The sequence below is a fragment of the Meriones unguiculatus genome, chromosome 15 (genome assembly GCF_030254825.1).
Source record: "Meriones unguiculatus strain TT.TT164.6M chromosome 15, Bangor_MerUng_6.1, whole genome shotgun sequence".
NCBI lineage: Eukaryota > Metazoa > Chordata > Mammalia > Rodentia > Muridae > Meriones > Meriones unguiculatus.
In genome coordinates, this window is record NC_083362.1 from 58,383,159 (window position 1) to 58,398,901 (window position 15,743).

Consider the following 15,743-nt stretch of genomic DNA (forward strand, 5'->3'; position numbering starts at 1 on the left):
TTGAAGCCTTGGAAAAACTGCAAACTTCTCTAAACGTTTTTCCCCCCTTAAAATTCCAGATATTAAAAAAAATAAAAAAAATTCCAGATATTAGCACGTTTAAAGTTTGATTGACGGAATTGTATGGCTATAAAATGTTTTAAGCTAGATATTCAGAAATTAAAGCTCACTTTCTAAAACCGAGTTATTTTTCTAAATCTTTTTCTTTTTTAAATATTTTATTAGTTCTTTGGGAAATGAACACAATGTGTTTTGATCATATTCACCCAATACCTCCCACATACACTACCCCTTCCCAACTTACCCAGCTTTGTGTCATCTTTTTTTTTTTTTAACGCCCATCAAGCCCAATTTGTATTGTTCATAAATTCTCAGATGTGTGGCCTTTCCTCTGGAGCACCATCACCTTTTCAAGAGCTACTCTCTCTCTTTTTTCTTTTCATTATTATCATTATCATTTATTACATTTTATTCAAGTTGTACCCTAGCTTTGGCCCCTTCCCTCGTCCAAGCTGATTCTCCCTCTCCCAACATCTATCAGTTGCCAATACCTCCTTGACTAGGACGCCATGTCCAGCGCTCCTCTCCATGCTGAGATTTGGTCAAGCTTGAGCTTGCTTAAGTGTTATACGTGCTGCGACAATCACTGTGAATTCACATGTGCGGCCTCCCTTCCGTGTTCAGAGGACCCTGAGTAACCTTTTATTTTTATTACACGTCCTGGGTGCTGTAGGCATATTGTCCCCATATCTTTTTTTTTTTTTTTTTTTTTTTTTTTTTTTTTACTAACTAGGATGTCTAATTTTGGCAGCAATCTCATAAAATGAACGCATGTGGGAAAATGCAGGAAGTCTACTCATGTAGACATGTAGATACTCATGTACTCATGTAGGCACATGTAGATATATATTCACTGACGTGCTTCCTATTTGAGTTATACATCGTAGGATAAAGTGTGTCTAGATTCTGTTGCAAAGTCATAGACATTAGTTATGATGAACAGTTAACTGAGAGTGAATCTGTCAACAAACCAGCAAAACTATGGCTTTTGAATCACATGATCTGGCTAGTGCCTTCAGAAGCATTTCTTATGTTCTCACCCAAAGCAATTCTCTCCATAACCCCATTAATATCAGTTGAGTTGACCATTCCACCTGTCTAAACTTGATTGATTTTGGATGGTATCTTTTTGGCTACTTAGACCACTCTATCTGACCGAAGAATTTAAGTGAGGAAGACTTTTTTTTTTCTGGTACTGGAGTCTTGAGGCAAGCTTTCAACCACCGAGCTACATCTCCAGCTCTCTTACAAATTCAAGGATGGTGAGAGCTTCCTATTACATTTGAGATATTACAATGGTGTCCTTAACATGGCCCTTTTGGAAACCATATTACTAAAAGGTACATTTTAAAAAATTAAAAGTTACTTTCAGCATAATTTAGAGAATCAAGGGGAAATGGTAACATAGGCATGCTCTATTGATTCCCGTCTATAAAATTTCTGGTGAATTCTTAATTTTTCTAACTATTTCATTACAAGTGGGTTTCAATCAACTTAAACTACTGGTCTCTTGTTTTTGCCATCATCACTTAAGCCTAGCATACACGGATGGTCATGGACACTTTGATCAGAATAGCATTGGCTTCAACGTATAAAATTTGAGGGACAGGGATAAATGATTGCATCAGAAGTCACCAAATGAAATTTGATGTCATTAGAAAAATAAAAAGACATCCATTTTCTAACTTCTGACAAGGATATGACTCTTACATATTAATTTTTAAACTTGCATTCTGCCCTGTGTAATGGCGTTCCCAGGTGTCAGGGAAAACATTCCTTATTCATCACAGAGCCAAGCCATATTTTATCCAAGGTATATTACATTAGCCATATATAATATTTCAAATTCAACATCAAATCATTTCAGCCTCGCACATTTTAATGATAAATAACCAGCAGTTAACATTAAACACTGCGTGTCAGTGTTTGTGTGGGAGCAAATTACGCTGAAGATCTACAAATATTCCAGTCCATACTTCCCAATCCAAGGGAGCCACAGATTTGCCCAGTAATTCATAGTGAGTCAGTGTGGAGATCCAAAAATGGAAGAATAATTCCTCTAATTGTGCATAAGGTTTGGGATATATATGTACATACATTGTATATATATATGTTATCGGCACTCACCTGAGAGACCAGATATTTTAGCTCTTGGAGAGAAGACTCTAAAAGTGTCATGTTAGAAAGGCAAAATGTGTTGAAAACATTTTTCCCTAGAGTGAGCCAAGAGAAGGCGTAGTTTGCGGTGTAGCCCGGGTAGCTCTCACACAGTGCTGTCCGTATGTCCTCGGCGCTTGAATTTTGCTTCAACAGCTGGAAGTATGTGGGAGAATAGAGAAGTGATATTAGAAAATATGGATGCGAAAAGATTTTCATCTTCAAGGTCACTGGCCTATCAACGCCTCTTTTTAAGGTTCTGGTTTTTAAAACAATAATTAACAATAAAATGCACAAGTTTGCCTTTGTGGGGTTGTGGAGGAAGCGTATGCATGAAGGTGTAAGTTCTTGTCATAGTTTCACTTTAAATGATTCACATTTGATTTGTATAACTGAACCCATTCCTTATATCTGACCAGAGAACCTTATAGCACCAAATATTTTCTGACAAAAATCTTTGTGAACAAAAGTCATATTATTTTTTTTCCTGAGCTTTGAGCAGCATAAGCTTGAGCCCCTTAATCCTGTGTTTCTTGTATAATTGGTCATAATCTTTAGAAGACCTCAAAAAATGCTTCAGGGTCTACTCTTAGGACCAATTGTGCTTATTTACAAACATGGAGAGATGGATTGTGTTTCCTTTCAGGCTCAAGTACAGAAAGATTAAAAAGAAACACTACAAAAATGTTTTTAAATAGGTAAGTCAAGATATTTACAACAAGCAATAATTTAGGGAAATAATTTTCATAATAAAATCATTGTAACTGGCCAATGTGTTTTATCATACAGAAGAACTGCAGATGAAAACACTCCTTCAGCATGATATTGATCACCATAATAGTTTATGTATTTACAGCAATATCTACATTTAATTGTAATACTTGGGGGATTCCTTCCAGGAACTAACTCTTATAACTTGTGAGGTAAAGGCCAACTCCATTCTCCCCTTATGTTTACCTCACAAAATTTACACTCTGCTTTCCAGGAACTCAACTTCTAAGGATAATGGAACAAGACAGGATCCACATATCTAGGAGGCACTATAAGTGCTAAGTTTTCTGGTCATCCATCCACAGCTCTGATCTAACATTACACGTAAACTCACCCTGAAGTGATTTCTCTACTCATTCCTGCAAGGGTTGCAGAAAGCAGCAAAGAGAAAGAAAGGAATCAGAGAGATTGCTGACACAGGCATCAATATGTCATCCTAATTCTTACATCCCTGCCTTGTTCCAACTACTCTAAAAATATGTATCCACCCACGCAAAATGCACTTGGGGCTTATATTTCTGGAATATGTGGCCTTGTGCTGTCTTACAAAATTCTAAAATCCCGTTCCCTATGAAAAAAAGAGAACTTAGGAGTTCCAATACAGTAAAACAGTAATTTTGAGAACAGTGTTTATATTCTATGCAATAAAGAAATTGTCTGATCCAATGCAAACTTTTGCCAGGAGGCAAGGCAAAAGCAGAGCGGAATAGTACCGATTTTCCTGGTGTACACACAGACCCAGTGAGGGAAGGACTTAAAGTGGAATTAACTGGGAATGCTGAGAAACTTCCAGGCCACCAAGGGAGCCTTAGCCACCTCAGTTGTGACAAAATATAATCTTTCAATGTCTAGAATATACAGAGTAAGCAAATCTCCTCTCATAAGCAGCACAGGCAGAGTCAGCAATTTTTTTTTTTTTTTTTTTGCCGTGTTGATTGTGCTGTCTTTTTGTGGAATCCACTTTTGTGCCATGTTATTGTTTGCTTCTATGACTTGGTTTCGTAGGATATGACTCAGTTCAATAAGATGTCTCTGTTGCACACAGAGATGGTAACCTAACCCAGGGGTCAGTAATAAACTCGCGGTGAGCAGTAGTGGCTGGGGTTACTGGAATGAGGATAACTGTCAGAGGCATGTCTTCTGATTCAGAAGTGCCTGCTACATAGATAAGGTGTGTGAGAAGGAAACTGTGATAAAAGAGATGGGATGAGGAAAGCAAGACGATGGAGGTCAGCCATATTTTTAAAGAATGATAGCAGGAGTATATGAACCAGGGTGGCTGAAAGATAGCAGAGGATAGTTGATTGCAGAGTAACAGTTGTTCTTTAAAGCTACTCAAGTCTAATTTCTGTACACAAGCACACACACACACACACATACACACACACACACACGCACATACGAGAGAGAAAGCCTTCAGGTTGCCAGCTCATACCTCTTATAAAAGTGTGTTTATTATCTTTCAGTCAGAAGAATCATAAAGTAGATGATCTCTGGGAAAGAGAAAACTCCATAGGCAAGCTCTCTAAAGTATGTTAAGGAAAAAGATTTTCCTACTTAAGGGAGAGATTTCCATAGTTCTAATTTGTCCAAAGGTATTAGTGTGGATGAGGCATCAAAAGCAAAAGAGTGTTACAGCTTCATTTTTTTTCTTTCCTTGCTTCATAAAATTGAAAGATCACATAAAATACTACATTATTTCTTAGTAAGTGAAAACCATAAGTTCAATTAAGGAACTTACCAGGGCAGTAAATAAATGCCCAAAACCTTAAAGAATTTGCAATGTCTTAAAATTAAGCTATGGTTGAAAAGTGACCAAGAAAAGGACCTTCCTCAGATAGTATTCAAATTGGAAAAGTACTGCAAACCCCTTCCTGCTTGAGAGATCCCTCTATCAATGTTAAATATATTTGTTCAAATTCTTCATTATCTGTCGACTGCAAAACTAAATGAAATTACCTTTTCCAAATCAAGGATGCGTGTGAGCACTTGGCTGCCATTGAAATTTTCTGTGTTCATTCCTTCCAAATCATAGCTTGGTCTAGGAGGTACTGTGGCATGGTAGAAGGAAGAGCATATTAGAAATTTAAATACATACATATACACTCACTTGCAAATGGGCACAGTCACATAAGATTTCATCTCTATGTTCTGTAATCTCATGTTCCCCATGGCAAGAATATGCTCATGTATGACTCTCCCATGAACATTTTTTTTTTTTGCTGGCAAAATGGCAGATTTTGTAAGCTTTTCTTTCCACATAAAATTGTCATGGTTTTGGGCACCCCACTTCTTTTCTCCTCCCAATCATTTTGATGCCATTTGTGTTCACTCCAGTCTCTGCCATTAAACTTCATCACCAGTATTATTGCCCAATAAACAGACTCATTTCTGTGTAGGTTTAGAGGACTGAGGTGCCCTGACCAACTCCATAGATCCATCATCTCCAACATCTGTTCCAAGAATCAACCAGCGCACATCTGGTAATAACGGTCTTTCTTTTTAATTATCCAATTGGGATGCTGAAATCTGCTTAGGATCATAAATCCCTCTTCCCCCAAAGGGGTTTCTGAATGATATTTTAGATCAAATAAATGGGATGAAGCAATTAGTTTAGACTGTAATATATTTTAATTAAGAACTTTCCAAACTGGCCTTATCTAGTACTAGTTATAATGTGGTAGAGTTTTCTGAGTATAGAGCATTAATTAACGAGAGGTGTAGAATCATATCTATACCCTGAATGTCTAGAAGCAATTATTTTGACTTTTGTAAATATTGGACACAAGTATTTGTTATCCTCATGACAGAAAATATCAGCATTTAAAGATACCAGTAACATGTTTCAGGAGGGCCTTTATTTTAGTGACTATGGGGCTGAAGAATTTACCATCTGATTCTTTTAGAACCAAACTATTTATGAGATAACTATCCAGGAAGAGAAACATAATCAGCTACTGAGCAAAGCAGAGCACTCTGGACTATGAGACTGAATGTATTTCTACTGTGCCTTAACCTACTTAACCAGAGAGCCCAAAATCACACATAACAACACTAACTCCTGAGAACATTGTCCAGGGTGACATCAACCCTGATGTTCTCCATTTGGTTTACCAATGTGTATGGAAATGTTACTTACTATTGGAGTTTTAACTATTCCATTAATATGTTCTTTCTTTCCCCTAAAGGAGCAATGGAATTCCAACATGCAAGGAACTTTGTTCTGTTCCCCAATACATACTCATTCCCTAAGTGCAAGATAGCATGCAGCTAATCCATATTTGTCAAATAAATGTAAAGCCATCCTCTGGTTTGAGGGTTTGCAGTTCTAACAAGTGTTTCTTCTAGGAACCAACATCACTCATGTAAAAACTTAGAAAGTTGTATTTTTGTGAAGAAACTGAAGAAGGCACACACAAATTAGAAGAGTTCTGGCTTTATGAAAAGCATGGTCAAGCTAAAGATTTTGAAATCAGGTGTTAGGAGGAGAAAGAAGCACACAGCTCAAAGAGCACTGGACAGCATCCGTCAAATGCCTATTGTTCTTATGACCCAGTGTTTAAGCTCACTAAGCTTCATAATCTTCACCCGTTAAAATGAAAGTTTCAATAGATCTCTGAAGTACTTGTCAATCATTTTTGTTACTGGAAATTCTGTCCACTCCAGTCTCATTTATTTTGCAGGTGGAGTCCAGGCTCAATTCTGGGACAATTCTTAACACCTTTGTGCATTTCTTTGCATTTCAGTAAGAACTTAATTTCTAATCATTCCTAAGAACTTGGCACAATTATACTGCCACACTCCGGCAGCCATGGGGAGTCTTGGGGTCCCATAGGGATAATCTAAGCACTCCATCTTTATTTGAAAATCTGAAGTATAAACCTTTTAAACATTAGCCCTTTTGCTGACTGTTCCAAAGATCTATTCTAAGCCTTATGGGAGAAAGCTGGCTTACCCAGTGATATGTGACTTCTTTCTGGAACTTGGGTCCTCTGGAGTGATAGATTGCTGTCCCTCTTCGGGTTGGATGACTTTTGTGGAATTTCACTAGAGAAGAAAAAGCAAGAACTCTCTAACTTAATCCACATTAGTTTCAGTTAACTAAAGCAATGTGTTATGCAGACAGTTCAGGGGCTCCAAGGACTTACAAATTTTCCACCTTTTTTTTTTCTAGGATATTAAAAAATGGAGTCACTTAACCAATGCGCCAATGAACGCATAAGATTTCCTGCCTGGTAAACTTTTATTCTGTGATGATGGACTAGATGAGACTTTTAAAATAGTCATTATTATTTTATTCTTGTAAAGAGAACTTACTTGAATAAAGCATTGCAGGCAAACACTAAAAAAATATTTATGGCATTCTTTTCCTATTCAAAAGATGACAGATTCCAAATACAAGGGCTGTGTTTTGAAGACAGAAACAAGGCCTGCTTGTTTGTCAGGTTTTTTTTTTTTGTTTTTTTTTTAAGTTTACTGCATTTAATTATGGATGGCATTTTGATTCAAAGGGGACTAGAACTTACAAACAGACTTAAGGAGAAAGCAAAGAATTAACATTTCTGGTGTGTAGGCTTGATGCCATCATAGGTGCCACCAGGTATAAAGGGATAACATTAAGCCTCATTTCTAATTCCACCAAATGTGTCAATGTGGTGACAACAGCCACATAACAATGTCAGCTTTGGGGAGAAAATATTACTGAATTTTCTCAAATTTAGTAACTACCATTTTAAGAATGCATTCCCTATATTTATGACTAGTACCAAAGTAAAAAAAAAAAAAAAAAAAAAAAAAAAAAACAAATAAAAAAAACCACCAAACAAACATTTTATTAGATTTTTTCAGTAGTGAGGATTGGATTTAGGACTTCATGCACACCAGGCTAGAACCTGAGCTATATCCCCAGCGAGCTATATTCCCAGTCCCCCAAGTAGAAACAATTTGTATTTTAAAAATTAGATTGAAATGGCAGCTCAGTATCCAAGTGGGTTCCCTAGTAAGGGGAACAGGGACTGTTTCTGATATGAACTCAGTGGCTGACTCTTTGATTACCTGACTCTGAGGGGAGAGCAGCCTTACCAGGCCACAGAGGAAGACAACGCAGCCAGTGCTGATGAGACCTGATAGGCTAGGGTCAGATTCAAGGGGACCTCCCCTGTCAGTGGACTTGGAGAGGGGCATGGAAGGAGATGAGACAGGGAGGGTAGGATTGGGAGGGAATGAGGAAAGGGGCTACAGCTGGGATACAAAATGAATAAACTATAATTAATATAAAAAAGAAAAAGAAAAAGAAAAAAAATTAGATTGAAATAATTTTCAGAGTTCTGGGACGTTGGTGAACTTTGTGTAATTGTGTATGAAAAGAATAATTAAAATATGTACAGATGGAAAGAAATTCTACTTACTAACTGTGTTTTAGCCAGACCCCTGTTTTATAAAGCTGATCTTAGCAATTTATAGTTGGGAAAGTTCGTTCGGTAGTGGGTTTTGTTTTGGTGGCTTCTTTTTATAAAAATGACAAGAAGAGGTAGCATTTGTTTCTATTCCCCAGTGTTTTTCCAATATCCTCCTTAAAATGTACTGGTTGCTCCAAAAGTTCTGCATTCTTAATGTACATTTGAATTATTCATGACCATGACTGTATTCCCCTAAATCTTTTTACATTCCTATGCTGACTATTTGGATGGAAAAGCCATTCAGATGAAAATAAGAGCTGACCTGAACCTTTCCCTTCTCTCTCAAAAAAAAGAAAAAAAGAAAGAAAGAAAGTTGGCGAAAGTTGGGTTTACTTTTTTTCCTTGAGATTTTTTTTCCATGCCAGCTTGTAACTCTATAAGGAAGACCACTGAATATCAACACATTTGTAAAATAGAGAAGAAAGGAAAAGAAAAAAAAAACTGCCTTCATGAAAATTTTAAGGACCAGGGACAGCCAAAAGAATCTGAGGAGAGTGACAAAAATCAAAAGAGCAAGAAAGAGGCAAGGAATGATAAGCTGAATAAGTAAGGGGGAAAAGGGATGAGGAGCTGGGAAGTTAAGAATTGTCTTGGAGAACCAAGGCTACTCTTGCCACATAGAGCCGGGCTACTCCTGCCAAGAGGACAGCTCCTGCCCATCCCTGCCATCAGCAAAGTGGTGCTTCCAGACAAGATGCTGTGTAGGTTCCGGTTCTTGAAGGATCTTCTCTGCACCAGGAAGTGACACGCCTGCCCACTTCCTCCTGTGAGGCTCTGCTGTGGACATGCAGAGTTAGAATATCATATGAACCTTGCCGTTCATCTTTTTGGGGAGGGGGCATCTCTCCAATTTTATTTCATATCAAGACTGTAAGTTGAAATACAACTTCTGTCAAACAAAGATAACTTTACTATCCCTCTAACAAACCACTAAAGGGGGTAAAAATGAAGCTGTTACTTCACATCATTGATTCATGCATTTTTAGGTTGTAACATTGTGGATACCAGGGGCCAAGCACCATGTTTCATTCACCTCTCTAGCCTAAGATCTAGCACAGTCCACCTAACAGTGGACTCCTTGATCTGATGGCCCAATTGAACAGAGATGGTGCTGCAGAGACATGGACCAAGCACATTGGGGCTAGAGGAAACTAGAACTTTCCATTCTGTTTCTCCCTAAAATGCCTCAGATATTGTTTCCTTCATCTGTATGTTAGGGACATGAACTTGAAATAGGTGAGCGAATTATCTATGTGGGACCCCTCCTCATAGGTATGTCCAAGTCTGCAGGCATCATTGCAGACCCAGAGGTGGTATCACAGACATAGGCTCAGAGCGGCACCCCTCTCTAGCCGTGACCATCGTTAGCTCGCCAACGTTGATGGAACTTCTCCCCCACATAATTAAAATGGGCACATCAAATAGGAAAATCAAGAGTTTCAAATATTCACGGGAGAAGCTAATCAAGGTCAGGCACAGGGAATGCTAAGAAAGTCTGACAGAGCCGCTAATGTGGAGCTATCATTGGTCATCTGTGTAGAGCACAGCCCTTAGATTCACGACGTTCATCTTAGCCCTCGGTACCTGATTTCTTCCTTCGTTGTTTCACTACCCCACTGGCTCTTATCCAAGAACGCCTTTGCTGGCCTCCCTCAGAGGGTATTTGTCAATGCGGTGTGTGGAGACATAGTCATTTGTCACAACTGCAGACAGAATGCACTTGGTGCTTAGTAGGCAGAGGCGAGTGGTGATGCTAAACACCCTCCAACACACAGCTCAACGACGAATTGTCTGCTCCAAGTATCGGCTGTGCCAAAGCCGACCAACACTGCCGGAGCCTGTGACAACTGAGGGTGATTACTTATGGATAACTCATCCCCATTTACACTTCCCACAAGCCAACTTAAAACACTTAAAGCTCCTATTCAGGAGCTCTGAATAGCTGTAATGAACTCACGGAAAATCTATCTCACATCAGACATCTCTGGGAGTATATGAAAGCATTATGCAAAATGTGGATGGCCTCTGAATTTGACACATAGGGCCATCTGATTCGAGAAAATTTACCCTTGGAAGTGATCCAAGAATGCCTGACTCACATCAGAAAGTGGCTGATAACATTGTTTAACGGAACTTCATTGGTCCATCTGATCTCTACGTGCAAGCTCCACAGAATTGGTCGAGTACCTTTCTTTTAGCATGTCAGAGATGAGACCTTTGCCTTAGGGGAATTTATGAAGATCTCTCTAGAGCAGAACCCCATAAGAGAGATGTTTTGTATTAAAATTTCCACTCAGTTCTGATGAAAACTTAACCCAGAATAGATTTGACTTCCCAGACATGTCTACCAACAGCTACATTTGGGAAATGTCACATTTATCTATATATATCATCATAATAGCATTTCTGCACTTACACCGGGTGTCAGCGTTTCCTGAAAGGGAAAGACTACCTGGATAGGTAATGTCTGTGTGACGTACTGAAGTCTGTCTATAAAAAGCACTCTTACTAGGAAAGAGACATATGGCCCATCCTGGAAAGAAGATTCTGACATTCTGACATTCTTTTTTTAATCTCTAGGGGTTAGTTAAAATTTTATAAGTATTTTTCATCTTTTCCTCAGAATCACAATCACATATAGTGACATCTGGAAGGAAAATGTGCTGTAAGCCCACATCTGATCTCAGCGGCACCTGCCATTCATTCATCACTGACTGAACTCCAGATACAGACTCAGGACACTGTAATGGTCACACTTACTTAATGCACTTGTCCTTCCTAGTTATCCCTGAGCAGAAGCCATTCGCAGAAAAAAAAATAATTGCTTTAATTATCTCTCTGATTTCATTCTGACCTTCATTCTTCCAGGGTCATCCACGCTTTGGTGTAATCTCTGCCTGTTACATTTGAAACTTCTCTCTTCTAGGTCACCCAGTTACGATCAAGATTTATAAATCCCTTAATATGTTGACCTATCCTAGGGTTTTAATATTCATTGGAAGGACTTTAGATTTATAATATGTAATTAGAACAGTTATACCTCAAAAGGTTTTTTTTTAAGGTCCTATGTGGCGGGGATGAGACATATTGGAGACAGACAAGTGTTGGGGACGTGAGAAATAGAGACAAGGAAGAGGCAGCACCCGGGGATTTTTCAATGACAGTGTGCCACTGTGTTCTACCTAGACACAAAACAGATGTGGCAGCGCTGTAAGCAAGTTGACGATATTCGCAGTCCAAAGAAAAGTCATGCTCCAGTCTCTCCACACTGGTTAATCCATGCCTCCGTCGACATGTTTCTAATCCTAAGTTCTCGGATTCTCTGTGGTTTATCCTAAACACATCTACTATTCTGTCCAACAGAAGCACACCTTCTGTCCTTAGTGACGGAACCCTTACTGGCACAGAACCACGTGCATGTGTGTGTGTGCGTGTGTGCATGTGTGTGAGAGTTGAGTTGCATCCCCAGCCCTCAAAGGCTCCTGGGAGAACTCTCCTGCCATCTCCCTACCCAAAACACTCTAAGGATACACCCAACAGCAAGATCCACGATCTTTTAAGGAAGCTGCCTGACAAGCCACCATTTATGTCTAATGTTCTGGGCGTATTGAGAGCGGAGAACAAATATTCATCACAGTTGCCATATTATGTGATGATCTGAGTGTGATTTTTGTCTCCGTGCTTCTTTCCTCCGAGGTTCTACATTCTTGTTGAGCACGAAATGTGCATAATTCATGCGGGCAACTGCAGCAACTTACAGCGTCTGGAGCACATTTTGTGTAGTCAGGGCCTCCAGTCTGGATGACTAATTGGCCTTCGTGACAGCTAATGCATCCTTACAGTTCGTTCTCCGAGAAATAAATTTTAACACTTTGTTTTAACACCGATTCCACTTAAAATGGCTATAGTTTGAAATTTAAAGAAAATATAGGAACTACATGCATATCCTATTTCATCTATACAGCTGAACTGTTCCAACCTCCTTATTTTATGTTCCCAGTATTTTCAGATTCATTTCAAAACTCAGTTATATTTTCTAACACTAAAATAAAGAAATAAAACCTGAATAAATTGCATTAACTGGTTTTCCAGTTCTGCAGGGGCCTTCCGATAAGATCAAGGACATGGATTCACGAGCCATGGGCCGTGAAAAAGTATGGTCAGGAAGAGGGGTGGAATCCACAGAGGCAGGTGCCCCCCTCCCTAGAGTCCCCAGGAATGCTGAATCACTTCTCCAAATAATGACCCTTCGAGCTCTGAGGGGGTGATCTCTGCCCTTCGCTGACTGTGCGAGCATCAGCATGAGCCAGGGGTTTCCACTGTGCGATGTGTTCTTAGGCACTGCATGGGAAGGAAGCTCAGGGTTAAGCTCTGTGATGTCAAACTGTCCTTCATGCTGGAGAGCAGGAAAGCCATAAATGCAACCGTCTCTTTTGACAGGCCGCTGGTTACGGCTGATGCTGAGTTTAGCACCTTTGTTGTTGTTGTTGTTGTTGTTGTTGTGGGGGTTTTCCCCCCCTTTCATTGCGAAGCTAATACCAGGAGGAGTAAGAATTTATTAACAGAAGACTGGTGTCAAAGTCTAAATCACATCAAAACCCTAGGCCACTGGCAGGCAGCAGCAACTGCAGAGTGATTATATTTTTCAGAAGAGCATCTATTAAAGGCAACATTGCGTGTCTCTTTTGATGCCACCAAAGGTGTTGTTTCTTTCCTCACTCCAGACCAGAAGAGGGAGACTGTTTGTTGTTTTAATGAGGCTCTGCTGGTGAATCTCCCTTTACCAAAAGGAAGCCATTTAGGAGTTTACCCAGTAGCTAGGTGTCAGTTTCATTGCACGGCTGCATTAAGCATGAAAGTTAATAGCAGGCTGGGAAAATATCATTAACACAGTTTTATTATTGTACGTAAATTCCTAAATTAAGCTCCAATTAATTCAGAAAGTATGGAATGCACAGCAATATGCAATGAACTAGACAAATAATCTGCAAGTTAGACTGATATTTTAAGCAGCAGAGATGACCAACTGTCATGTCACTCAACCTTAATGCAGTTGACCCTATGCTACTACACAAGACATAGTCCTTTGAGGAAAAGCGTATTATTTCCATGAGGCCCCTGTTATGGGTTGGAAAAGTCATAAAGAAGAAAGTCATAATAAGTAAGTAAATAGAAAGAAAGATGATAGATGCAAAGATGGATAGATAGATAGATAGATAGATAGATAGATAGATAGATAGATAGATAGATAGATAAAGTAACTATCCCAAGTAGAATTAATTCAAAGTGTAAATCGTGGCTATTTTCTGTGTCTTCTCTGATGCTCAGGTTACAAAACACCTGTCTTGAGCAACCATCCCTCTCGTGCTCCCTGTCTATCAAGGACGAAAGTTCCTTTTCTTCCTTAAGTCTGGAGAAGGTATTGCCTACGTATCTTATGGCATTTTCAAGGAACAGCAGGATTTTGTCTTCTTTACCTCTGTGTCACTTGGAATGGTGTCTGGCCCGTGGAAGTATTGTCATCATTATTTGTTGAATAATAAACAAGTGAGACTATTAGAGGTGTTTTAAGCACCAAACCTGATTAACTTACTAAAGCAAGAAAACCAGTGAGAATATCAACCCAGCGTAACAATCGTATATTCTGCCTTGTTTCTCGTGACAGTTCTTGACGTGTTTAGACCTTCCCTTCAAAAGGCTGCAGTTGATCTTTCTAAAATTATCAGTCATTTTCTATGATGGTCAAAATCATGCTGATACAATTAAAGAAGAAACATGTTAAGGAATATAACATGTAACATGAGAACCAACTATCTTTACTCTTTTCTTCAGTGAACGATTTTTTTTTTAAGTCTGTAACAGAGTTATCTCACAGTTGACTCAAACTGCAATACTATTTGCAGTTCTACTGACAGGTAGGCTCCTGGGCATCTCTTTTTAGACTAGATTTCCAGGAAGAAAACACTGGAGGTTGTAAATGATAACGCTGTAAATGGTCTCTATTGTCTATCTTCGTTCTTCAGCTGTTTCTCACATCATAATACAGAATAGTAATTAACCTCATTTAAAGGTTATTGTTTAATTGTGGTACTTGTTTTGAGGGGATGGGTCTCTGTAGCCTTGGCGGTCCTAGCACTAGAACAAGCTTTATAGACCCACCTGGCCTCAAACTCACAGACATCCGCCTGCCTCTGCCTCCTGAGTGCTGGGATTAAAGGCGTGCACCACCACCGCCTGTCTAATTACTGTGCTTTCAACCTTATTATTTAGCATCTTGAGATGCAAAACTTTTAGTTTTCTTATTTGCGCTTCCTGGCTTTCGTTGTAACTGGAAGGACCACATAAGGACCACAATTGCCATTCTTCCTAGAGATGAAGTCCCTGCTACTTAATTTATACCTGTGATTGACACTCAGGACAAAGGGTCCCTGACCAGGTGAGAAAGGACAAAGAATCTCTGAGGGAAGAAAATAGAACTGCCCCCCCAACCCCGTTTCAGCTTAAGAAGGAAAATTTGAGTAACTGACTGATTCAAAATAAATAGATAATGATGGGACTTCAGCTTACACTCACTTTGCTCCTTTCCCACCACCTCCACTTAGACAGGAAACAAACTTTCACAAATGTCCAGGATGGATACACTGGTTATTTCATAAGGAAAGAGAATTGATCTTTCAGACGAACTCGCATTCTTAGGAAAGCCTTGTACCTGTCTTTAAAGAGTGTTTCGTCAATCCCCTTTCTACGGAGCAGATCTCGTGGCCCATACGGTGTGTCTTTGCATTTAGAGTCTGTGTCACACAGGAGGGTTTGTAGGAATGGGAAGAATCCAGCACTCGGAAGGTTTCTAGGTGCGAGGTAACCTGAAATTAAAAATGGATAAATAAAAATGCTGTCACTGTGACAGACATACCTGGGGAGGAAGAGAAAAACAGTAACATCTCTACTTTATAAAATTACATTTTGGGTAAGGCTGTCTGGGACCCTGAAATTAGTTCCGCCTTGGCAAATAACACTTGATTTAACTTGATTTTTCTAGACTTCCTAAAGTGAATCAAGGGACTTAAAAATGCCTGTTGCCCAGTGGGAACTTCTACCTGGAGTTCATTCTAAAAACACTTTAATTTTTTTTTTCTGCTATTTTTGATTACGTTTATGTGTGTCTGTGGTGGGGAGGTGTGCATACAGGAGGACATCAGGAGTTGCAGTTACAAGCAGTTGTGAGCCCCCCAATGTGGGTGCTGGGAGCCCAGCTCAAGTCCTCGCAAAGAGCAGCAGGCGTTTTTAACCAGCGTG

General features: G+C 39.3%; 1 protein-coding gene across 2 annotated transcripts in view; it reads right to left on the reverse strand.

Annotated features, from left to right (window-relative positions):
- The window catches only part of Abca12 (ATP binding cassette subfamily A member 12), a 224,706-nt gene that overhangs the window by 94,849 nt on the left and 114,114 nt on the right, over nucleotides 1-15,743 (reverse strand). For both annotated transcript variants that reach the window (XM_060368592.1, XM_060368591.1), the window contains 4 exons: nucleotides 15,157-15,310; nucleotides 6,944-7,035; nucleotides 4,948-5,039; nucleotides 2,188-2,373 (listed from right to left, as the gene is read on the reverse strand). In XM_060368592.1, coding sequence (XP_060224575.1) covers nucleotides 2,188-2,373; nucleotides 4,948-5,039; nucleotides 6,944-7,035; nucleotides 15,157-15,310 — 524 coding nt within the window. The remainder of the gene's footprint in view (nucleotides 1-2,187; nucleotides 2,374-4,947; nucleotides 5,040-6,943; nucleotides 7,036-15,156; nucleotides 15,311-15,743) is intronic.